The following is a 27,079-nucleotide window of genomic DNA, read 5'->3' on the forward strand; positions in this document are numbered from 1 at the left end:
TGTCAAAGGCCAGTACAAAAGGAACCAAAAGCTATATTCAGCACGACTAGGCTTGTCTTAACAAATACAACCAGAACCAAATGATGAACCAGTAGTATAATTACAAGTACAACCAAATAAAACTAAATTCATATGAAGGAATAAAACCAGCAATAGAAGATTTGTTAAAAAATTTAAGTCTTAGTAGAATGCGATAACCCACCACGTAATATCCCTATTTTCCCAGTGAGAAAAGTGCCACTCTCTGTGGGATGGAGAATGATACAGGACAAGTTGTAAATCAAACTGTGGTGGCGAGAGCACCTTGTGTGCCTCACCCACACACATTGTTAAATTCTTTACCAACAGATGTCACATGGTTCACCGTAGTAGGCATCAGGCATTCTTCTCCATTCAAATAGAGAAAGAAAGTTCAGGTTCGCATTTACGTTTGAAGAAAAAAAAAAAAAAAAAAAAAAAATATATATATATATATATATATATATATACTATATATACGTACACACGCTTACCACAAGAATATTGTGAAAGCCCGACAATTTATTCACAAGCAATGATGGCCAGTATGTCCACGTTCGAACCCCCAAATGGAAGCCAGAAATTATTATATGTAGATGACATCCTACTAGCGTCACAAGATAGGAAGTCATGTGAGGAAGACACAATAGCCTTATTGCACCATTTAGCGAAAAAAGGCCATAAAGTGAGTAAAGACAAACTACAATTTTGTAAGCAATCAGTGAAGTATTTAGGCCATCAGTTGGCAGGACAAGGGCGAACCATTCTAACAGACAGAAAACAAGCAATCTTAAATGAAGCTAAACCACATTTAACACTTGAGCAATGCACCACGCTCAACCCAGCTACCCTTCTACCATTCCCTGAGGAAGGCCAACCACATGATTGTTATGAGCTAACAACACAAACTGCAAAGTGTACACCAGACCTATTAGATCAGACACTAACATAAAGGGGTGATTTTGTAGATGGTTCCTCAAAGAAAAATTATTTGGGAAAAACAATAACAGGCTATGCAGTCTTAGCGTTTACAGAAGCATGCAAATTAATGAAAGGTCAAAAGGTGACAATTTATACTGATAGCCAATATGTATATTCAACAGTACATATCTTTGCACAATATTGGCAAAACAGAGGTATGACAACATCAACGAGAAAACCAGTAACTCATGCAGGATTATTAACAACTTTACTAGAAGCAGTGCAATTGCCAAAACAAATTGCTGTATGTAAATGCACGGCACGTACTAATAATTCGGATCCAATATCTTTAGGAAATATGTTCGCTGATAAAATGGTAAAACAAGCGGCACTAAAGGAACTGAACCATCTTAACACAGAAAAAATTACAAGTACACTTTGAGATCCTGGCAGACATGTAACAACAGAGTCCAAAGCAAGAAATTGACCACTGGCTAAGGAATAAAGCAACCCTGGACAAAAAATGTTAATATGTCAACAGATAATAAAACAATCTTAAGAAATATATATATATTTTTTTTGCATAAGTGGGACGCTATTTTTGAGCCATGGTTTTACACATGTCTCAACAGGAGGGATATGTGATATGTGCCATGCCACACTATTAACACCCACTTTACTACGTATGGATTTTTGTATTTTTGTAGATATGTGATATGTGCCATGCCACACTATTAACACCCACTTTACTACGTATGGATTTTTGTATTTTTGTAGGATTTAATTCTTATTTAAAAAATTTTTGTAGAGCATGTTTAGCGTGTGCAAAACACAATGCCCAGGGCAGCTTGCGACCTCGGCGTGGCCAATTTCAAAAACCACAATACTTATTTCAAGAAATACACATGGACTTCATTGAACTCAACAACAGTGAAGGAAAAAAAAATCTGTTTTGTGATAATAGACTCATTTTCAAAATGGATAGAACTGTTTCCTACAAAACATCCAGATGCACTAACAGTAGCTAAAGCTCTATGTAAGGACATAATTCCACGCTATGTTACTGGAAAAAATTTACAGTGATAAACTATGACTAAATTATCCATCTCCATCTTAGTTTTTACCCTAACTGTACCTATTTGTGTCATGATAATAGCATTGTGGTATCTGCTGTAGATTTGTAGCTCCTCAACAACCTTCAGAGGAAGTCCGGCTACAAAGGGGGCTGTAATTCTAGTTTGCAGTCGTCTCAAACCGGTGAAGATTGTCCACAACTCTGTTGCGTCATTAGGAGGGGTTGCAGGTCTGCAGGTAAGATGATCACTCAGACGCATAAAAAATTAGCGGCAGTAGGAGGACTGATCGGAATAATAATAATAATGTCACTGCTATTACGGGAAAAGAATCTTAGCATGCAGAAAAGAAGGGTGGGGGACCCTAACAGATCACAAACACAGGTCGACCTAACACCCTGGATTATTAAGTGGGCATACAACAACTCCATATGTATGACCATAGCCCCAAATTCGACTACCGAACTCCAAATACCCATATCATCGTTAAAAGGATTTACAAATAGACATCAGGTGTCAGGGGAGACATATGCTGGTTACTGGTGGTATGTTACTGGACACGTGTTAGATTTAAGTTGGGACACATTGATTACCACACAGGAAGGTGATTACTGGGCACCTGGTACCACATTAGAAGCCAAGTATTTCCATAATAAAATTATGTTAAAGAAACATGGGGCCATATTGAGTATGACGTTTGCTTTTAGCTCAGCTAAACTCAACCCACATGACCAACCATTGAGCACTATTTTAAAAACCCCGTGTTGGGGTTTCCTTTTATGGGCCTACTCTTCTGGGGCAGATCCCTACTTTCCTATAATTATTTGTGAAAATCAAACCATGACCCCTGCTGAAATGCCAATCACAAATAACTACACACGTCACGCCGGAATTAAAATAGCCGTAATTCGAAATGCAGATGATTGGTTTCAGGTCACTACGGGCATCTCACAACAAAGTAATAACTGTCTGCTGCTAGTGGAACAGGCAGCAAAAATGTCAAATCAAGGAGATTGTGTAGTATGTATGGGAGCCAGACCACTGTTACAAGTAGTGCCTTCAACTATGGGAATAGATTGTTTGATCGAAGTAATGGATAAAACCATTGCATAAGGGAAAATAAATAAATAAATGAAATAAATAATTTGTTCACAATGGGATAAGGTCTATCCTCTTACTTCCACTAAAAAAACAAAAAACAGTATTTTCTAAAAAGGTAGCTGCAGAAAACTTCTCATGCATAAACAGAACAGGTGTTGGAATCAAATTAGGAAGATTGAATGATACTCAGTGTAAATCAATAGAGATGGTAGACATAATATTCAAACCTAGAATCAAAGAGATCAGTGTCAGGGTGGGATAAAAATGATCCCACCTACATAGACAGTATTGGAGTTCCGAGAGGAGTCCCTGATGAATACAAATTAGTCAACCAGATAGCAGCAGGTTTTGAATCATCGATTTGCTGGTGGTGCACAATTAACAAAAATGTAGACAAATCAACTACATCCACTATAACGTGCAGAAATTAGGAAACAACACTGAAAGAGGGTTCTCCGCCATCCATGAACAACTGTCAGCTACCTCCCTCATGGCTTTCCAAAACAGAATTGCTGTTGACATGCTCTTGGCGGAGAAGGGCGGAGTATGTGCCATTTTTTGGTGATCGGTGCTGCACGTTCATTCCGAACAACACGGCAGCGGACGGGAGTCTCACAAAGGCCTTAGAAGGTCTAAGGTCCCTTAACAGCAAGATGAAAGACCATTCTGGAGTTGACACGTCAATGTGGGATGGTTTTGGAGACGTATTTGGCAAATATAAACAACTGATAATGTCAGTTTTAATGTTAATCGCTGTATTTGCAGCTATTCTCACCTTATGTGGATGTTGTTGCATTCCCTGCATTAGAGTTTTGTGCACCAGGCTAATCACCACTGCTATCCAACCAATTAAGCAAGAGGTGTCAAAAATGTATGCCCTCCTTACTACAAAAGGGGAGCCCCAAGAAGACAGCTACGATGAAGACACCGAAACTGAAGAGATACATGACAAAACATCATGGCATTTTCAGGACTTGTTTTCCGATCCAGGAGATTATGCAGCTGACCTCTGTGTGTACCTTTTGCGCTATGGGACTGAAAAAGAAGAGGTCAACGGAGGATGGGAGAATATAGTGCAAAATGAATAAACAGGAGGGAAATGTTGGAATAATTGTACATAAAGTTATTCTATTTCTTACTATATTCTTATGACCTATTTTTACTATATTCTTATGACCTATTTTTCTTATGACCTACAAACATTTCGTATCACCCACATAACAAAGTAAGATTAATTCTGTACATGTGTTTCATATCACTCACATAACAATGTCAGATTAATGCTGTGACGCCTGCACTTGTGGTGTACATCATGATTAAGGGAAAACAGAACATGACAGAACATTCCTTAGCAGATAGTTTTAACACCCTCAGGGGACATAGGCACGGGTCAGGAGTAGATATGACCTCAAAGGGTATGTGTGTGTGTGTGTGTCCGGAGAATCACATGCCAAGGATGAGATATCTACACATATGGATAACATGTTGTGCAAAGAAACTGGTTTTAACTAGAATGATTAAACCCCCCTTCCCTCAGCTATTTGATTGTACAGGGCCTTCCTTCAATAAAAAGGCAAGAGGGCAGGAACTGCTTCAGAGTGAGGTGGCGAATTGTTACTGAACGGTTCCTGATCACTCTCCTTGCAAGTAAAAAGAAACTCATCTCTCTGCGTCTTCCTTTGTACAGGCAGTGTTTTTCTACAAGTGTCGGGGTTTAAACCTGACAGAAAATGATGAATATTAAATGCTATAGGACTATAAATACTGTACATCCATAACTCTGTCCTAAGCCGGCCAATCAGACAGTAGTAAGTGCTAAAGAAGGCCAGCTGGGTTGAACTTTGATCTGGTGGCTGCACAGTGGGGATGTATACTATAGGAAGAGCACACACTGGCTTTTGGACTAATCGGGTGATTAATGCCACTCCCTAAGTGCAGGAGCCGTCAGGGAGCAGATAAACACAGTCTGTCCCTTCTCCACGTCCTGGCTATGTATTTATAGATCAGCGGCTGTGCACACTGCCCAGCCACAAGGAAAGGATTAGCGACAAGGAACGTGATAAAAGATCATCAGGCTAGCCGAGGCATGTAGAAGCATTCACTGAAGCAAAACTCACAATGCTGTCTTCCAACACAGCTCATGACACAAAAGCCCTCAGAAAGACACTAGTGACTTTAATTACCGGTGATATAAACCTGGGACTGATCACCCCACCACGTTAGCCAGGGTTCCACCTGATCATCAATGAACTGTGATGGGTCTCATAATCATGTCATGTAAATACTTTAAGCATGCATTAGGCTTAAGAACTGGATCAGTGTGAGTGTTTTAACAGTAAACAAGGGAGATAATAAGTGTGCACCAATAAACAAAAAGAAATATGCTGACGTTAAAACTTGTGGAAGCACAAAGCAGGTTTGCCTTTCAGCTAAAAATGAAGAAAAGTCTTTCATCCATCATACTGGAAAATGTTTTAAACATTTTTTTTTGGCATGGATTATTCCATTTTTAGGGCAATATGTATTTTACTGTACATATTACTGTTATTATATATTGTCACATCCATTCTGTGCATACTGTTTATAATCTGCATAATCTGCAATAGCCATATTATAGTCATTTATATCCCTGTACATATCCTCACTGTATTATAGTCATAGCCTGTTATAGTTTGTACATAGATCTGTCCATTTTTCTACATTTACTTACTACTAAGGTACTTATAAAACTGCACTTCTGGTTGGATGCTAACTGCATTTTGTTGCCCTGTACCAGTGACATGAGCAATAACAATAAAGTTGAATCTAATCTAATCTAATTTTCAGAAGTTTTAATTTAATTGTAGATTAGACTACATTAGATATACCTTCATTCGTCCCTTATGTAATAAGTTTACAATGACTCCAAATTGCCCATAGGTATGAATGTGAGTGTGAATGGTTGTTTGTCTATATGTGCCCTATGATTGGCTGGCGACCAGAGTGGTGTACCCCGCCTCTCGCCCGAAAACAGCTGGGATAGGCTCCAGCATGCCTGTGACCCTTGTAGGATAAGCGGTATACAATTCTAACATTAATTGGATTAATTCATTTAATAGTTTATTGTACATGTTTCCTTTTTTAAGCACAATTTGATTTAGCGAATGCGACTAATTTATGACTAAAAGAACTACAGTTCCCATAATGCTTGCAGAGCTTATATCACGTTCTGAAGTCTTTTGCAGCGCAAGTAAGTTTGATGAAATGCAGAATTACTACAGCTTCTGCTTAGACCACAGAGGCCGTTGAAAAAAAGAGGAAAAGGACAACACTCCTCAAGATTTCATGAACCAATAGAGATAATGATCATTTTAAAGGTCTATGGTCTACCACAGGTTGTGTGCTAATGGATATGTTGGGGTCGATGCACACAAAACATTTCCTTCCGCTGCTGACCTGATTAGAAGCTCTTAACAGTATGTACAATCCACATTTATTTCAAATGACTACTAAATAAGCCCATATCTAAATAGGACAATCATACGATCCAACATTTATCATTAGATTAAGTAGAAGAGAATAAATCCCTTAATGCATTCATCACACAAATCGTTGCTAATGGCAATTTATGAATCATACATCCATGAGTGGGGAGGTAATGCAGCCTAGAGCCATAATGATGCTTGAAGCACTTTGTTTTTTTCACCTTTCCCTGCGCTGGATGCTGTTTAATCAGTCAATACTGATAAAAGGAGATGTTTTCTTATAGCGACAGAATCGTTTATGTCAGCTGTCTTATTAAAGGCTTGAAAAGAAGACAAATCCCAGGTGGGGTGCATTCTCCTCTAAAATTCACTCAGGTCCTTTACTTCAGCCTTGAACATGTTCTCTTTGCCGTCAGTCAAATAGATACAACGATTCATTTCTCAACTCACCTCATCGGTTACCTTGAACCTCTTCAACAAGGCCACAAACTTCTGCTTGAAGTTTGGTTGCTGTAACAGAAGAAGACAAATGTATTCGGGTTAAACGGGAATGCTCGCCATGATTGAAATAGCACAACAACTCCATGGCTTGGATTTATATGAAATGTCCACTTGATTATGCATCCACAGCTGCATTGTAAAGACCATCCGACCGAGTCCGCTGAGTTCATTTACGTGCTCATCCAAATCCTACTAATGGCTTGCACAAATGGAACATACGGTGTACTTTGTCTAAAAGCTTTTATGTCAGAAAACACCCATCTTGGGTTATTGTCGTGGTCAATGATTAGCGAGCATGTTGCAGAAGAAGAGGAGGCAGCTAACCCTCGTCATGGAGGTGGTTCGTATCATTTTCCTCCGAGCTTTCTTGGGCTTCCGAACCTCATCATCTTCATCGTAAAGATCCTAGAGCATACAAGAGAGACATAAGAGATTACCTGGTGTACGGATATCAAAGCATGTCTCAAACTGTACGATCACAAATTGTAAAGAGAATAGGGATGGGCATTCTGTGCACATGCTAGCTTGCGACGTGATCCCAGAACAGGGAAAAGGTTCCACTTCTCATTGCTGTCCCCCAGATGAGAACCAATCAGCGGGAGTTTCACTGACTGACTAATGAGCGGTCAGGAGATATTCAGTAACTCTATAACTATGTTCATGTCTCATATGTGGATAAGATTGTGGATAATGGGCAAAATTCCCCCAAAAGGGCAGCAGCTGTACCATTACACCATCATTCTGCAATTGCTGCATGCTGCCCATCGATCAATTGTGGTAACTAGTGGTGGGTCAGATTACTTGTCAATTTTTTTCCTTCCCTGCCTTGGTCTTACCTGTGCCCTACGAGAGCGGTGTGCACATCTCTATAGAATACGCCCAGTGTGTTTTCTGTCTGCAGGGAAATTGTGCCACATCCAAGAACACTTCTGTTACTGCAACTCCTATATTAGCAATATTTTGTTCTTTATTGTACAAGCATGCATTAAAACATACAAAACAGTGAATCAAATCTTGTTCAAATGTCCATCCCTATTCTAAATAAGATTTTGTTATTTATCCTTGGCCCTCACCTGGCCATGAGCTGCATCATCACTGGCTTCTTGCTCAGACGAATAACTGTCATCATCCTCCTCGGAATAGTTGTCCATGTCTGGTGAGCGGTCTAAACCGAGCAAAAGAAATGTTAGATTATATGTGTAGAAATATGGCTTTTAAACCGATTTGACCTCGCTCAGTCCCCAGAAGATTTTATTGGGTAAAACAAGCAGTATGACTATTTAATCCATTATTTCCGGTTAGTTTTTTTTCCCCCCATCTCATACTGGGATGGATATAATGAAGGCTCACGCACAATGTACTTTCGTTTATACTAAATAACACAGGCTTAATACTTGGTACATGAGTTCATCTGTTATGTTTGAGTGACCCCCTTAATAACAACCAGAACTGAGGGACCAGCATAGCAGGATGGAGGCGTGGAGCCCAAGCGGGGCCAAATATTTCCCCCGCTGTCCAGAATTAGAGCGGTGTAAGGTAATAGGCTTGACATCTGTTCAACTCAGACATCAACATCGCAACCATATTCTCGGACATTGGTTGAAGAGCGGTTATAAGACTTCACCTCCTTCAGTTGGGAAATGAGAGCCATGTGGCAGGAGGAATGAGAAAAGCTGAAATGTCAGTCAAGATCAGCATGTGCGGTGGATGACGATGCCCACCTGAGGTTTTAGTCTTTCGACCAGCTTGACCACTGCCGTCCTCGTGGTCTATGGGCTGGCTGGAAAGAGAGTACACGCTGATCTCCGCCACACGTACTGGCGCTTCCTTCACGTTGCTATGGAGACCCAGAATCTGGCCTCCGTCTGTCGGGTGTTGCATCACCTGAACAAAGACATTATCATAAGGTAAAAATAGACTTGCCAATTTTCATTAGTTTTCCTCCAGCAAGGCTCTTCACAATACCTACAATAAGGGAACGCTATGCTCATCTGTCTCAATATCAAGTCCTCTTATCTGAGATGGAATCATGTCTCCTGCAATTTCTGCGAGGATCAGTCACTCAGCAGAGACATGCTGAAGCCGAACAGAAGAAATATTGCTTTTTCAACAGAGCGGGAGGATGAAACAATGTTATCTCTATCTACACAGAGACAACACTGATCCATGAGACGGCCTCCATTACACCAAGCTGACACTAAATTAATCATCATTGTCAAAAGAGCTGATTCTTTCCATCTCGACTGTCTAACAGACCAAAGCCAATTTGCTTGTATCATGCAGTCCGACTGTGTAACAGGCGTGCTGCTTATATTCAAAGCACTATCTGGGGAGTCTCTGGAATATTTCACGTGATGGATTGCTATACCGGGAGGGGGATCATTTTCCTCAACACTGGCGGGGGGGACCGTAGAGTTGTCATTTTTCAAAGTGAAGGTTGTGGGTTGTGCCCTGTCCAAGTATCCAAGCAAAAAAGTAACTGAACCTTTAGTTGCGCCGGATTGTATAACATTTACTTCACAGGTGTCCTAACTTTTTCCACGGTGGGCCACACGAAAAAAAAAGAATCGCTTTTTGTTTATGAAACACAAGAAAAAACAATAAAACCAATAAAGGTTGAGCTATACTACACAGTCAAAAAGAAAAAAACGCATTTATATGTTTTTAAACATTGCAACGCTCAATCCCAAAGACGTATTTACACAACACACAGGCTAGTTCTAAGTGTGTAGTTTTTATGATTTGTTATACAGTATACCTCGGATATATCGGATTCAATTGTTCCCACTGGTTTTGTCCGATATAAGCGAAATCCGTTATATGCGTATATCGGAAAATGTCCGTTTTACGCATATATCGGATTTATATCCGGTATATGCGTAAATCGGATTTTATCCGTTATAAAAAGGCACTTCCTTGACTATGTTTCTAATGTACCTGGACGCGCAGGCAACGCTGCAAACGCTGCAAATGACGTCGTATAGCGGCCTGTCACGATTCGGAGCGCCACGATGCGGCCATCCGATATATGCGAGGGAAATTTAATGGAAATGCATTGGAACAGGACTGGAGATTTAGTCCGAAATAGGCGAAATCCGTTATAAAAAATCTGATATATGCAATGAATTTTTATTGGAAATGCATTACAGAAAAATTGGTTCTTTTTTATCTGTCCGTTGTGAGCGAATTTCCGATATATCTGAGTCCGATATATCCGAGGTTTACTGTAGTTGTTAACATATTTGTTTATTATATTATATGATTTTAGTTGTTGAGATAGATTCTCACGAAGATTATTAAAGAATGGACAAAGGTATGAACAAACTATTTTTTCTGATGAAAGACGAGAATGTGTCTTTTGGTGGGTTGGAGCCTGTCCTCCTCTGTATCTCCACAGGGATGTCCGGTCTCTCGGCGTAACGATGGGGTGCTCAAAGCTAACAGCTGCTCCCAAGTGGAGCAATGGAGTGCAACGGAGCAAGACACAAGCTACAGATGCAAGAAGATGAACATCCATAGCTGGACACTCGCTTAAGGGGCCGGTATGGCACGAAAAACAATAAACACTAAAGACGGAAAATACAGAGCTGCCGTAACTAGCTTGCACACGAGTGGCACCATCTTCAAACATGAGAACTCTTCATTGAATCCAATCAATGTGAACAATATGCTTGTTTTTGATATCGTGCTTAAAAGAAATATCGTTATTTTTTAAATATTGATATATCGCCCAGCCCTAATTTAACACATTCGTCCACGCTGGCAACTCCAGATGACAAATGCAACTTCCACTTTCCATTAAACAAACATCTACACTGGGCATTACTCCATCTCCTGGTCCATTATTTATACATAACATGGTCCAAAGCAGCTATTTCAGAAAAAAACCTCCAAAGCCAGCACCAGATGGCCTATAATCTCATACAGCAGTGTGTTGAGGAGCATGAATCATCTAAAAATGAAGCGTAACAAAGCAGGGCCTCTCCTTGGCAAGAAAACAATGCTACATAGCAATGGATTGTCAATCACTGTCAGAGAAGGGATTTCAGGGATTTGTCTTGTGAAACTACATCTTGTGTAACAGACAGTACCTCGGCCATATTGATAACCCCCACAGCCAAAGTCTTGTAGCCCAGGATGGTTCGATTCTTGTAGCGTTTCCTCCTCTGCAGCATAATTTGCAATCGGTTGGCATCCCTCTTCAAAAAATGGGGGTACTGTAAAATAAAAGAATCAATTTTAATATTTTTAACAGTTTTAAAATTGAGCATTTTAAGTAATTCCATGTTAAGGTGTGGGGAAAGCACTTCAGCAAAATGTGCTCTCTAGTTTGAATATGACATGACTCATATTATTTTTAAACCCAGTCGTACACTGATAGTAAATTCCAGCCCAATAGCATCAATATACCACGACCTGGATACTTCAGGTTCTGGAATTTTACCGACGATGTTGAAAACCCTAGAACTGTGTATGGAAGCATCTGCAGCTTAGTTATCCAGGTTCTTCCCAACATATGTCACCTGTCTGTGACATTTTTAGAGCTTTCTGAGCAGTCTCAGACTGCTAAGCAGGAACTTAATTAAGGCCTGACGTGAACCATGGATTCATGCATGAGAGGACTTATTTGACTATTTCAGAGAATTAATTTGGAGACAGAATGATTAATAAACTGTCATTAGATGATGAAGGGACTGTGTTAATAGGAAGGCAGACCCAGGTAGATAAAATCCAAAATTACTTTTTATTCCCCCCGAATCAAGATGGGAAAGGTCATTATTGATACTTTCAGTCTGCTATTTCAGTGCCTTCAATTCATCTCTACTGTGAAACCGATGACCAAATACTGTACATTCTTGAGGTCATCCACTAAATATCTGTACTGAAAACGCATCATGGGCTTAACACAAAGTCCCAAACCAGGGTACCAGAGTGGCTAGCTTCACTTCACTCCGATCATAGGTGTCAAGTAACTGTCATGTCAGTGTGAGAATTCACAGCACAATGATAGAGTGCTTGCCTGTAGTGAGAATGTGAGTTCCAGATCGGTCTCCATTAGTCCACTGGGAGGGAGGACATACTCGTTGGACCTCAGAAGACGTTTCGAACCCTAGAAAATAAAGTCAAAATTAATGAAATGTTTCCCATACATTCATTTATTTGTGGCAGCCCACCACAAATAAAGTCGGGCATCCTACAAATCCTCCATTTTATGTTTCCCCAAACAACTCCAGTACAGGCTCCATGTGAGCAAACCTTATTTTAGCATCAACCTGTTTCACACATTTATGCAGAGTCACACCTTGTGGAAACCTAGTACAAACACTTCTTTCTCTGAAGGGGCCCGGATTCATTGTTTTTGACACATACAAATAGCAAGTAAAAAAAATCCCTCAGTGGATGTCTTTGAAACTAATGAACCTAATGTGTTTTATTGGCCTGTTGTTGCTCTCTGCTAGTCCAGTTGCACTAAGTTCCTGCATCATTCCATTCTATTTTAAATAGAGCTAAATGTCTTAAAAAGGAATGATGTTTCTTTTCCGGTGTCATTTGAAATATGCTGCTGTAAAATGTTTACATAGCTCTACTTCTGGCATGAAGCTGAACCTTTATCCACTTTACACATTTCAAACATATATCATGTAACCCACCCAAGGGAAACAGAGTGTCCCTGCTAACAAATGGAAAGCCATGTTGTACACCCTTAAAGGGGACCTGTTATGCTTGTTCCACTTTTCTGACCTATAAAGGTTGTTAGAATGTTGGATTATCGTGTTAAACAATGCCGAAGTTTCAGATAATGAGGTTTGCACATTTGGAAGTGAGCCCGAAATACGTTTGGGATGGCTCTGAACGCTCGGGTACAGAGAGTTTTTTTCATCCGGCTGGTGATTTCCTTATATGGATGTTCCCGGGTACATGCATTACAAGGGGAGTGGGCATGCCCAGATGCGGGCCGTGGGTGGAATATATTAAAACAGATCATATTGGAAATATAGCTAGAATATGTGCAGAATCTGGAAGATCTTGAAAGCTTTCTGTGTATATAGCTGCTGTATAGGAGTCCACAAATCAATACAAAGGGAGGAAAATTAGCATAATAGGTCCCCTTTAAGTAAGTCATTGGGCAATCACAGAAATGACACATAAGGCCAACTATTCACTCTTGTATGAATTTGGTTGAAATAAAACCCTCATCAGACTGTGTTTGACTTTTTAATAATATAATTCACATAACTAGATTACGCGATTGTAAACCAGCATCACAGGTGCTCGACAAAGACTTGAGACTTTACCAAGGATCAACTGCTTGCTTGTTTTTTGTAATGGTAATGGTTTGAACATGCATCAGATTACAATTGAGTGCATCCCATAATCAGTTCACAGTTCCACATGTCCAAAAGGAGTAGGAAGAAGCAAAGCTTATTAAATCCTACCCCTCCATCTGGTACTTTTACAATCAGTAACTGTTACATTTGTTCACTTCCTGCTTTCCATAATACAGTTTAAGGTTTTTTTTTGTTTTTAGTAATATGTATAGCACATCATGACTGGTTCAAGACTCTTCATCCTTGTATTTAGCAAACATCAACTGCTTGTATTGTTTCTTGAATTGGCTCATCGTTGTGCATTGTTTGAGGTCCTTACTCAATCCATTCCCTAGTTTGATTCCACATACTGAAATGCTATGGCTTTTTAACGTAGTCCTAGCATAGAAGTGTTTCAAATGTGGTTCTTCCCTGAGATCATATTTCTCCTCTCTTGTAGAGAAGTATTGGATGACATTTTTAGCTAATTGCTTATTTTTAGCCTAATGCATTATTTTAGCTGTTTGAATATTAACTATATCAGCAAGTTTAAGTATTTGTGATTTTAGAAATAAGGAGTTAGTATGTTCTCTGTAGGCAGCATTATGAATTATCCTTACTGACCTTTTTTGCAATTTTTTAGTTTTTCATTTATAATTCATTAAAATTTGAATAACTGAGTGGACTTAAGTCCTGAAACCAGGCATCACGGGTCCTTGACGATGAGGAGACTGCCACAAATGTTGACAAATGTTTTTTTTCCATTCATTAATCATTAAAAACTGAACAACTGTGTGGGCTTATTTTGTGAATACTGATTTGGAAACTGGTTTTATTTCGAACCGGAGCTGATTTAGAGAGAGTGCATGTAAACATAGACTTCCCATTGAAGTGAAAAAACTAGAGAGAACAAACTATTAGGGGAATCTGACTGTTTAACATATGGACTGTGTCACCCATTAAGTCCTTTGTATTAAAGAAAACAGATGAGTCCAAATTGACATTGTTGTTGTTTGCAGACAACACTAGCCTATAATCCACCTTGTTACCCACAAGCATCCTAAGAGTGAATAATGAATGTATTGACGCATTTTTATAAATCTGAATTCTCTAAAGTTGACAGAACATTGACTCTTGTTAAAACTTGTCATCTTGGCTGCAACGCTGTAAGCTTGTTGTTACATGCATCCACCATAATGTTCTTCAGAAGGACATACAGTCACAGTGGAACCAGTGGCTGCGGCACTAGCTTTCTAATATATATACACAAAAAAAAGAGTAGAAATAGAGAGGAAAATCACAGTCTGACCTTGTCACTAGGGCTTCACAAAAGAAGCCTTGTATGTGCTCTTTTCTCATGCTCCGAAGCTGGTACAATGAATCAAGGCACAAAAGCCGAGCACTTTCGAACTGCCTGACGTGCATTTACAATACACGGCCTTGGAAAGAAAAGCTTGTGCTCAATGTCCTCATCACCCCCCACCCCACCCGACCCACACCCCTGTTCCCTCTCTCCTCCCTCGCCCTTATGCTCTGCAACAAGCCTTTTTGTCTTTCTGTGCCAAATGGTGGAATTTAACAACCGTTTCTCAGTCAAAAAAAAACTCGCCTTAATTTACTGCAACTTCTAAGTCTGATCAAATGTTTATTTTGCTTGGACAAAGACAAAGATGGGTGGTGATAAATGGCTTTACAAAGTACTACTGGGGTGGGTAAACTGCGGCCCGCAGGCCACGTCCAGCCCATGGGGCATTTCCAAATTCATTTTATATATTTTAAAAACCTTTCCCATGGAAACGGTAGCTGGCAACTTAACTTGTGGCACATTTGATTTGCCAAAATAGTCAGATACAATCTGTAGCTTGTAGAAAGAAGCCATCCAAACAACACAAACACACACAATGCACAAAACTACTGCAAAGTAACTGGTGCATCACTGCATCAGGTGGGCGTACAAACGAACATATACGCGCAATAGCTATACCAAAAAACAGCCATATAGTCCTGCTGAGGCCTGTCACAATAATGGATATATCAATTTATCAAATGATAAAAAAAGAGCCCTTGATACTGGTTCACACTGCATGTGTGCATTAGCTTTATATGAAATGAACACAGAAGATAGTGAGCATCTTCTCAGCTTTTCCGCCTCTTTGTGCCAGTAGCGGGATATGAAGACACAAAAGCGATAGTTTGTAAGCCGAATGCCACAGCTCCAATGTGGTGGTGCAGCGCAATGTGTTACTCTCACCCAAGTAACTTCCCAGTCTGTAAATATGTTTAATCTGCTAGGACAAAAGGCACAGGAAGGTGTGATAAACGGCTTTGCAATGTAATGTACAGTAAATAAAAGGTACCTCACGTTTTTGCAAGGGGGCCTTGGCTACTTGCAGTAACCCAGCAGTTTCCAGGGTGAAAGGTACTTTTACATTACAATGCACTACTCAGTTCAGTTCAGCTTGCCTCGGCTACAAAGCTATGCAGCATCTGGCACATCAGTTGGAACAAGACATGCAGCAAACAACAATAATGACCATTCAATTAAAGCCATGACGCTGATGGCCATGGAAAGGAGACACTATTGTCACAACAAGATATGTACAGAAGAATGTAAAGCTACAGTATTTCAAATATGCATGAAATACTGTCAATGGCTGCTTCAACTCTGTAAATGGCTTAGAAGTGACAATTTACTGTCAACCAATCAGTGCCTTAGCATCAGGGTAATGAGAATTGGCACATATGAGATGGACATTTGGATTTAGTTACAACATAATAAAAACAGGAGATGACTATAGTATTTCTATCAATTTCAAAAGTGTAGTGTAAAATTAAAATCATTAATTGTGGAGGATATTTACAGGTTTTTTTTCTATGCTTGTTTGAACGAGGGCTGCACGGCGGACGAGTGGTTAGCACGCAGGCCTCACAGCTAGGAGACACGAGTTAAATTCCACCCTCGGCCATCTCTGGGTGGCGACCAGTCCAGGATGTACCCCGCCTCTCGCCCGAAGACAGCTGGGATAGGCTCCAGCACCCCCGCGATCCCCGTGAGGATAAGCGGTAGAAAATGAATGAATGAATGTTTGAATTGAAGCACTTGAGTAGTTGTGCCCAACTTCACCAATTTGAAGTTTGCAATTGTAAGAGCCTTGCACTACTCTCCTGAAGATAACCTCGTACATCATAGACAAATATTGAACATGTGGAAAATCTTGACATTATGGTATTATTAAACATTGTACACCACTCATAATGTAGTCATAATGCAGCTAGTGTGGGGATTGCTTCCGCCTGCAAGTACTGTCCTTGCAAATGTGAGTGTGCCCTGTGATTGTTTGACTGGTGGCCCAGTTAGCTGGTATCGAATCCAGCTTACCCATCATCCTGAACAGCCTGAGCAATAAAAAAAAAAAGTGAATGAATGAAAATTGAATAATGACACACCATTCATGGAAAAGATTATGTAACAAACACATGAATGTGGACCTGTTCCCAGTAAAACCATGACCTCTGCACACATGAAATCTCAGCAGCTGATGTATGACTATTCACCCATTCTATCCCTGCAGAGCATTCAGTCTTTCTGGGTTAAAAGAATTTGTTACCCCTGACAAATGTAACATCACTCCCGTATGCCATATTTATGCAGTCATCAAGTGCTTAAAATAAAACAAAGCATCATGTGGTTTAAATGTCATCCAATCTTCCACCTCAATACACTGCAAAGTAGGCGACAAAGAGCAAACATCACTTATGAGAGGCTGCAGTGGCTCTTAAAACAAAACCAAGACAAAAATACATGTTCATGGAATTAGAAGACAAAATGTGCAAGAGTGTTTTGAGCCAACTTTGTATCGATTAATAGGGTTTATATACCACGTATACCACCATAATTCACATTTTGGAAATTTTCTGATTGATTTCCAATGTGTGAGCCATGTCTGTGCTTTAAAGGGAGACTGCCCTTTTTGGGAATTTTGCCCATCATCCAAAATCCTTATGTGAAACATGATCACATGTTCTTCCCTTTTTGGTGGCTACTGAACAGAGAAAAACAGTTAACATGAGGGAACTAACAATGCACGTCACGGGACAAGAACGAAAAACTGTTAGCGCTAACATGATCACATGTTCTTCCCTTTTTGGTGTCTACTGAACAGAGAAAAACAGTTAACATGAGGGAACTAACAATGCACGTCACGGGACAAGAACGAAGAACTGTTAGTGCTAACATACTCCGCTGTGAGAGAAACGTTTTTTCCACCTACCCAAAATAAACTGGAAAAGACGCCCCAGACTGTCCATCGAGTAAGTCACCATGATATTGACTGTGATACATGGAGCACATGATATCACAGGGATTAACACAGTCCAGATGATTTGGTTGTCGAGTCGTAGTTTCTCACATCCTTCTTCTTGTTTCCTAGCCAGTACAGACTAGTGTCCTATCTCATTGTTTTGAACCATGCTTGGCAGTGGCGTGCTGCACAACTACGCCAGAAAAATAGTTCTTCGTGTTAGTTCTTATAATAACAATGTCGCTGCAGCTTGGTTTATATGCAGGTCAGTTATGTAAATAGAATATTGGTAACGTTTTTAGAGTTTTTTTTATGGCCTATAGTCAAAAGAGGTGTGTTCCCCTATGTCAGAGGTGGGCAAACTACGGCCCGGGGGCCACATGCGGCCCGCCAAGTGTTTGAATACGGCCCAAAGTATTTCATTGAAACTTAACATACAACCTGGCATCATGGTACAACCTTGGTACACCATGGTACAAGTACATATAGCTGATTGCACTACATTTTTACAGATACAATAATTCCAGGTAGACTGTTACGTGTAGAATATATAGTATGCCCCCCCCCCCGTCAATTTTGTTAAGTCAATGCGGCCCGCGAGTCAAAAAGTTTGCCCACCCCTGCCCTATGTGCATAGTTAGTTTCCAAGTGCTAGCTGTTTTTTTTAGCTATTTCTAGCTGTTTATCTGTTTATCTCACATAAGGATTGTGGATGACAGGCAGAGTGCAGTATTTTCCTTTAATGTTGTGCAATCATAGCCAAAACATAGCTACAGCAAACATAGCTGTCTCCGCCAATGCGCTGCAGCCTCGTATGGTTGCATATTAAAGCAAACTGAGCTCTTGTATAGCAATTCTATTGGTATCGGCAGATATCCAAATTCAGATATCAGGATCGGAAGCGAAAAGATGTGGATCGGTGCATCCCTAATTTAGTAGTGATATTTAAAAACAGTATAAACACAATCCTTGGTTTATGTTGTTGAATTTGCACTAAGGATTATTTGCATTTTACTTGAAGTTATTGTCAGTCCTACATCTAAATGTGAGTGACAACACTTGTGATGAGTCTACACCTTTTTGTCTGCACACCCATAGTCATGAATGTAAGATTCTAAATCCGTCTTAGGGTGCTAATGCACCTGCTTAGAGTCGTAATGCCAGTCTGCCATTAAAAGCATGTGAGTGGATGTGATGTGCCAGAGCTTCCTGAGCAGTTAAGAAGGCTTTTTATCAATTGGAGGGATTAGCAGTATGTCTTATCGTCAGCTAGGCTGGCGATTTTGTTAAACAGTGTGCAGCAACAGCGAGGAATTGAAAAGCAGGACACAATTACACCACTCACCTGTATTTTGACAGCAATAGACAGCGAGTTCAGTTCTTTATCTAGTTCTTTGAGCACGACAAGCTTTTTCAGAGTGAGGCTGCAGAGCCTGTGAAAGAGGGAGAAAAAGGAAAGTTTAAAATATGAAAAGACAAATTCCACTCGGGGCTCTCATAGGCCTGCAGGCGTAACTAAAAATGGCACAAAGATCAGTGATTAAAGAAAGAAACTGAACTGAATAATCAAACCCATTCAACTGTTATTTGTGTCATCAAAAAGCAGTTAGACAGCAGATGATCTAAAATAGATGATTTATGGTCAAATATAGCACAAAGACTCTGCACTCACTTGTACAGCGACAACAGGCTTGGAAGAGATATTCTAAATATTTGTTGTAGTTTTCTGGCATTGGTGAGGTGCTTAAAGGTGGAACAAATGCATACAAGCAGGGTCAAAGCGTTCTTCACTTCAATCCTTGCCTCTCCAGCAAAAGTCAACAACTCTCAAGCCAGGTTAGCAAAACTTCCTCTTGACCTACTTTTCCCATCAGCCCTGTTGCATGAAATTGTGATCAGTCTGAACCGCAGACAAAGCAAACAACTAGCTCTGAAGACACCCACTATCCTTGGGAGACGCTCTGCAAGACTACAGTGAATTCACTCTCAAACTCCCTGCTAGGCATGTGTGATTCAGAAAGGCACAGGGAAAATTACAGAGCAAGAGACAACGTTGCGGGTGGTGCATGGAGGAACTGTGTGTGAAGTGTGAAGAAGATGAACGTGTGACTCTGCACATCCTGTTACTTCACTTTTACCTCAAAGCTGAATTTACAACCACAGGAGAAGAAAAAAACATATTCAACATGTAAATCTCGGTTGTTATTTCTATAATATTTCATGTTTTCTGATGAGCTCAAAACACACGGTCCGTGGTTTATTGAACAGGTGTCTATTTATTGATGTCAGGGGTTGGAATAATCAAATGTAAAACTGTGTAGATAACACTTGAATGGGACTTGCCTGATGGTAAGGATGAGTCACCAGCCACACAGCTCTATGTGTGTGTGCGGTGCGTGTATGTGTGTGTGTGTTTGCCGTGTGTAGTGAGGGGAGCGGGACAACAAGGCTGATGGTTCACAATCATCTCTCTCTTCACAGCTCTCTTTCTCTCTCTCTCAAACTGGAATGTAATTAAAAATGCTGCAGGCGTTGAATGGGTCACATCAGGAACCACTCTCTTTTTTTTTTTTATTTATTATCATTAGACGTGTTATCTCCACTCCTGCCTGCCACTGTGTTGTGTTGAAAGTGTAAGTCGCAGCCATCTGGACAGGCATGGTGCCACTAAGTCCCTGTGTTCCAACCCACTGCCAGTTCACTTTGTCACCCAAACAAGTGACTGCAGTGACAGACCTGGTGTTGCACAAAATCACTAATCGCTGCATTTAAACAGCGTTCCATGCCAGGAATGTTACATTGCTGGTGTTAAAAGAAAAACATGATGCTAATCAAGCTGTCAAGCTGTCCCTGTTCACATGGACCTTCCGAAAAAAAGCGCTGTAATAATATGCATGTCAGATCAAAAGTTGGACCATGCTAAAATAAACTGCTTTTTCTCATAGATATTAAAAATGATATATTAAATTTGTCAGAGGAGCCCTATTATCACAAATGCTACTACAGTGCTGTTTTCCTCCACTACTGGTTTGACTGTGTCATACTCTTTCTTGCATGTCCACGCTGCACTGAACAACATTCCTGCCCAATGCTGTGCTGCTCCTCACCTCACTACCCCTCACACCACATTTCAGCACATCTCCCGTCACTCATTACACCGGTCTACACATTTCTGGACTCAATCTGCTTCTGAGATAAAAGTGGCTAAATTTCAATTTTGATAAGATAAACTAAAAATCCATTGATAACTGTGCTGGTTAGGTAATGTTCATTCATTCATTCATTCATTTTCTACCGCTTTTTCCTCACGAGGGTCGCTGGAGCCTATCCCAGCTGTCTTCGGGCGAGAGGCGGGGTACACCCTGGACTGGTTGCCAGCCAATCACAGGGCACATATAGACAAACAACCATTCACACTCACATTCATACCTATGGACAATTTGGAGTCACCAATTAACCTAGCATGTTTTTGGAATGTGGGAGGAAACCGGAGTACCCGGAGAAAACCCACGCATGCACGGGGAGAACATGCAAACTCCACACAAAAATGACCGATGGTGGAATTGAACTCGGGTCTCCGAGCTCTGTAATTTTAGTGTTACTGAAAAAGCATGGCATGTAAAATTAACAAAGATTTTATGATTGTAACAGTATGATTGTAAACTAATTATTGTTAGTTATAAATCTGAAAAAAAAATCAGATTCATTAGATTTGATCAATAGTCGATTTGTCATTGAATGTTGTTTTTTGGAATGTGGGAGGAAACCGGAGTACCCGGAGAAAACCCACGCATGCACGGGGAGAACATGTAAACTCCACACAGAGATGGGTTAGGTGATGTATTCAAGATATTTAATGATAGTTTTTTTAATCAGGTAATTGAATATCTTGAGATAAACAAGCAAAAGTATCACTTCCAACAACACAGTTCCTTTTATTCAATATCTGAAGGACACCGTCTCTCATACTCAGCAGCAGGGCCATCCCTGATCCCATTCCAACAGTAGTCAGCAAGCATATAGATGGATTCCAATTTCCCTGATATCTTTTCTCCATAGCTGCAATGTCCTGGTGGACTCGTTCCCCCGTGCTCATCACTTCTTCACAGTTCAACGGAAAGAAATCTAGTGTGTACCTTCAGTGACATATTGCAGCCAAGGGCTTTGGAGGACTTCAGGAGGTTTAGCACCAGCTGCTTATAATGATCTGCCTTGTAGTTTCCAAGAAACTCTGATGTAAAAGTCAATTTAAGCTGCCGTTCATGAAATTTCTCTACATTTATGCATTTCGTCCACTTATTTCTGCAAATAAAAACAAAACATTCATGTCAAAATTCTCGGCCTATTAAAATGAATGTATTGGACAGGCTTTCACATAGAACTGATTGCTTGTAGCCACACTGTACTGTTTTTGCCTTATTTTGCATAAATTTCCTTTATGCCAACCAATTATCGATCATATTGATTTTGAGACCTCCCTGTACCTAAGTCATTTTCCGGTTCATTCGCATGCTAGCATTGTTGACTTCTGCTTCAACAAGCAATACTAATTCCAAGCACACGTTTAATTAATTCATTTATCACTTCCAACTGATCCTAAAATAAGCACTCATTCTGGATTATTGTGGTTTTAATTCCATGACACTATCAAGGGCCTGTCCTGGCCGCAGAGCATGCATCACATTGCCAAAAATAAACAAAACAACACAGTTGTATCGATACTTTGACTGGGCAGCCTCTGACTGGGTGGGTGGAGGATCTAAGCATGGGGTTGCCGTTCAATATTTGTATGAACAGGCGGCGAGAAGTAAAGATAACTGACATACTTTCTGGTTGCCAGTTGATAAGAGCTCAAGGAGGGAATCCCCATTTCAGCTTGCATCAGTCTACGCCAAGCTCTTCTTCTTGGGTCGTCACTTTTATATACTGAGGTTAATCATCATCACATGCAAAGTTATGACACAGCAACATTTTTGATCATCGTATACATAAATGATAAAATAGCATTAATCATAATACCGTATATGTATATATATATATTTTCTATAGTTTTTTTAAACAAAACAATGATACCAAAACAACTGTTGTCATCAATTTACAAGAGATTAAAGTAGGTGCAAGGTGACAATGGATTATATGTCCAAATAATTGGGGGACTGTTGGTGGCTGCATACAAATGAGGGTGACCCATTAGCACGAGTGAGCATTTAGGTTTGGACAAATTAATTCCAGTCCACTGCATGGCCAATACCAATCTGCAGCCATTCAGTACATCTAACGGCTGAATAAAAGTGCATCAGATGTGATTACATGGACTATGATGCCTGAAACTCGATCAGGTCTCTTTCACTGAAATGCAGTTCCAGCCAGCCATAAAAATTTAATTTGTATTTTATTTACTTCAGCCATCAAAAAGTGTGATCAAAAAGCATGGTGTTGGCCCATTTTATCCTGTCAAAATGAGCACTATGATGGTGCCAAATGGGTGTCTGGGCACCCTGTCAGCTAATAGCTTTAGTCGACGTGGTATAGCTGACAGCAGCACGGAGTAGTGCTCCTCTATCTAAGCCCATTAGTGTGTTCATGTCATCCATGGTATCATTATCAACATTTAACCCTTGTGGATTCTACAATCAAGCCAAACATTTATGCCATTCTCCTCTGTTTGGATTATGACAATAGAATTAAATCTGGAAAATCATTTTGTTTGACTGACTGTAAAATGTTTTTCTTTGACTCTTTATATTTAAATTTACAAACAAAGTTTCAATATGAGTAGTTGGTTATACAGGCTGGCTTAATTTCCTCAAATGTTTGCTCTTGATACAGAAATGAATTGGGTATAGTCACTGAGATGTTCATTGGAAAAGGAAATGAGTGCTGCCGCTGCAGTCCCTGTGTGTTTAGGAGATGGTCAATCTTATCTGGCAATTCATTTCAGCAGCTGTTGGCCAAATATTTGTTTTTGATAAGAGGTCTGTGATGGAGGGTCATATGGCAAAATATTTGATCTTCACTGAAGCAATAAAGCAGACTTCAAATGGTTAACCATTGAAAGTGTTTACCATTCCATGTCCCATTCAATATTAACACTTCATAAAATAAATCCATGAAACTGTTATGCATGTTTTGCTTTAAATGGAAAATGTTGCTTAAGTAACAAGGAAAAGGAAACCTACTAAATTATAACAGGCAAACAATTCATATGTTAGTCCCTGAATTACTTCTGGTTCCCCTAAATCGTACGATTATTGGCACTCGCCAAATCGCTTTTCGCTGCAGAGTTTTGTTTGTCAAGAACGTAATTGTGGTGACCATAAAGGAATAAGATCTCGACAACCATGAAGGACTGACACGAAAATGTGTGTTGGCCGCATTAATTACATATGTGGGATGCACATGTGGCGCATGACACACATAGGGGTCCGCAAGTGCGATGTACAAAAAAAATAAAATTTAAATGCATTTTACTCAAAGTGAGTGCAGGCAATCTGCAACCCATACAAAGAAGTCCAGATTGCATTGACGTCAGTGGAGCTCAACGACAAAAGTTTTGTAAAACCTCATTATCTGAAGCTTTGGTATCATTTAACATGAGCATACATTGTAACAACTTTTATAGATCAGAAAAGTGGAAAAGCATCCACGATAGCAGAACTATTATCTTAGTGTTGGAGGCAAAACAATATTCACACACATCAACTTCGACTTTGGAAAACAGTGGAAAGCATTTTTGCATCTTTTCTGGTATGTTGAGGACCAAACCGCAAACTGTTGTGTTTACTTCATGTTGATTCAGTCCGTGTAAGGCCTAACTGATTACTAGATTAATCAAAACAAAAAGCTTCGGATTAACCAAATAAGAAAATAATCTTTAGTCGCAGCTCGACACCAAACATTTTCCCACTAGCGATATGGCTCAGAGATTATTTCCAGGAACCAACCTGAAGATAATTTCATCTCCAAAAGGTGAGTCCTGCAAAAAAAAGTTTGGGAACCAGATATGTGAATCCATTTTTGATAAAAATCTTTCTTGATAAAATTGTCCAAAGATTGAAATGAAGTGGGCTGGGCATTATCATAAATACTGTAATATAATACTGGAATATAAAATGGTATTTTTTTCCAACATAGTCGGAAAAAGTTAGGTAGTCATATAGTTGTGAAGATGTATCCATGCAGCCCAGTGGGTCGTTTTTCCAAAAGTGAATCACAGCTTTTCTTCCTGTCACACACACACACGCGCAAATGCCGCCACAGCAAGACCTGTCTAAAAATAAAGTCAACGGTGCAATTGCTGTTGAAGTCTCTACAAAACCAGCATGACCAACATTTTAACTGATTATACGGTCTATAGTGGAATAACGTGCAATATTTGATTACAGAGCAATACTTTACAACATCATTCAACCAACGGTGCATATTCTGAAAAGCCTTGTAATATGTAGCTAATGCTTTAAAGTCCCTGTGGCTACTAATGCTACACTATTTCTGGACCACTTAAGTGATAGCAGCATCTCAAGTAGCATGGTGATGGAAGTCATCTTAGGTTGAAGAGACTACAAAGAGGCTACCAGCTAGTCTGCCTGTGGCGAAACCCTGCACGGTGGAGAAAAAAAAATCCACATGCACAACATAAAAAAGACAGAAATGAAACCCCTAAACTGAACAAACGACTTAGCTGCCTAAACAAAAACACACTTTTCTATTTATTTTCCCCTGGTCAGCACTCTGCTTGATGTTTTGCCAGTTCCATGCCCTTGCATCACTGCACGCCAATTGTCAGAGGCACAAAACAGGGAAATGGAGGATGGAGAGAGTGATTTAAAAGAGGGATGGATGAAAAAAAGACTGAATAGTTGGTATGCCGTGTAGTTTGCAAAGCTGGGGAAGAAAACTTTGATTGTACTCTTGCTCATAGTTTTTGTGGGAAATGATTGTTGTCATATTATTTTGATAAAGCATGTGGAGGAAAGCCATAGTACTTTGTTCACTTTTATATGTTCATGTCAAGTTGCATAATTTAGCCCTGAATAAAGGGTGTGCTGGTCTGAAAGCCACTTCTGAATATTTTATTCTTCTACAAGAAAAACAGAGGAAAGTCTAACCACCGAGAGAAAGAATCTGCGGTAAGATTTGCCTAGATAAGATAATACTCCCTGGACATTCTTCCTGCTATACTATTTATTCTTAAGTCATACAATTCTAGGTGCAATGTAGACCACTGGAAATTGCAGGCAGACATTTCAAAAGTTTGATTAACATTTTATAGCAGTAAAAATGGGGCAAAAAAGTTCAAAGACAGCAATTCCAAAGACATTCCTTATTTTTCCAATGAACACTAACCCAGACTTAGATTGGCTTTGACAAGTTCAAACAGTAGCATACTCTGGAAGAGCTTAGCATGTACTTAGGTTTGCATGTAAAAGGCATTTTAGCTCCCAATATCTGGTTCTCTGTCCCAGATGGCCATATGCTGTTTGGGATTTAATTCCCATAAGCCCGATGAGACCATCAGGCCCACACCATTTGCAAATAGAAGAGACGAGATCCTAAGGTCCACAGACTGGACCCCCTTAACGCCTTGGCTGTGTCTACAAATTCATTCATTCATTTTCTACCGCTTATCCTCACGATGGTCGCTAGGGGTGCTGGAGCCTATCCCAGCTGTCTTTGGGCAAGAGGCGGGGTACACCATGGACTGGTCTGTCTACAAATTCTGTCCAAAAAATGATGACCATAACATTCATTGGGCAGTTAAGGGTGAAGCTTTTGGGAGCACCTCCAAATCTGAGCCAGTGGTTCTCAGTAGGAAAAGAGTGGATTGTACCTTTGGGGTCGGGAGTGAGGTCTTGCCCCAGGTGGAGGAGTTCAAGTATCTCGCAGTCCTGTTCACGAGACTGGAGACTGAGGTCGACATGCGGAATGACACAGTGTCTATAGTGTCTACAGTGTCTACAGCAGGGGTCTCAAACTCAATTTACTTGGGGGCCACTGGAGCTTGGGTCTGGGCGAGACTGGCTGCATCAGGTTTTCCAAAAAAACAACGCATTTATTAAAAACAGAAAAATGAATAAACTTTGCTTTGGTTTTGATTTTCTACAAGAAAAGCTCTGATAAAACATTCCACTGTTCTCAAATATCTTTTTATTTTTCTGCACAAAATAAGATGAAAAATAAATTAACAAATCAAGAATAAAGAAAATCAATCAATCAGTAATAAATAAATATAATAATAATAATAAAACGGTAAATAATAAAAACTTAAGAAACCACATATAGTTGGTGGGTAGACAAATTATTTTTTTCAGATTAAAATGAACAAAGCATTATTAGAGCCCTGTAGACATGACAAAACACGACTATAGTCACATTTATACTTTTTTTATTTA

General features: G+C 39.9%; 1 protein-coding gene across 4 annotated transcripts in view; it reads right to left on the reverse strand.

Moving 5' to 3' along the window:
- The window catches only part of zmp:0000000755 (phosphofurin acidic cluster sorting protein 2), a 53,932-nt gene that overhangs the window by 16,557 nt on the left and 10,296 nt on the right, over positions 1-27,079 (reverse strand). For all 4 annotated transcript variants that reach the window (XM_058059242.1, XM_058059241.1, XM_058059245.1 and 1 more), the window contains exons 2-8: positions 19,033-19,120; positions 12,099-12,188; positions 11,170-11,295; positions 8,800-8,962; positions 8,152-8,243; positions 7,403-7,483; positions 7,028-7,087 (exon numbers count right to left, since the gene is read on the reverse strand). In XM_058059242.1, coding sequence (XP_057915225.1) covers positions 7,028-7,087; positions 7,403-7,483; positions 8,152-8,243; positions 8,800-8,962; positions 11,170-11,295; positions 12,099-12,188; positions 19,033-19,120 — 700 coding nt within the window. The remainder of the gene's footprint in view (positions 1-7,027; positions 7,088-7,402; positions 7,484-8,151; positions 8,244-8,799; positions 8,963-11,169; positions 11,296-12,098; positions 12,189-19,032; positions 19,121-27,079) is intronic.

This window comes from Doryrhamphus excisus, chromosome 20 (assembly GCF_030265055.1).
Source record: "Doryrhamphus excisus isolate RoL2022-K1 chromosome 20, RoL_Dexc_1.0, whole genome shotgun sequence".
Classification (NCBI taxonomy): Eukaryota; Metazoa; Chordata; class Actinopteri; order Syngnathiformes; family Syngnathidae; genus Doryrhamphus; species Doryrhamphus excisus.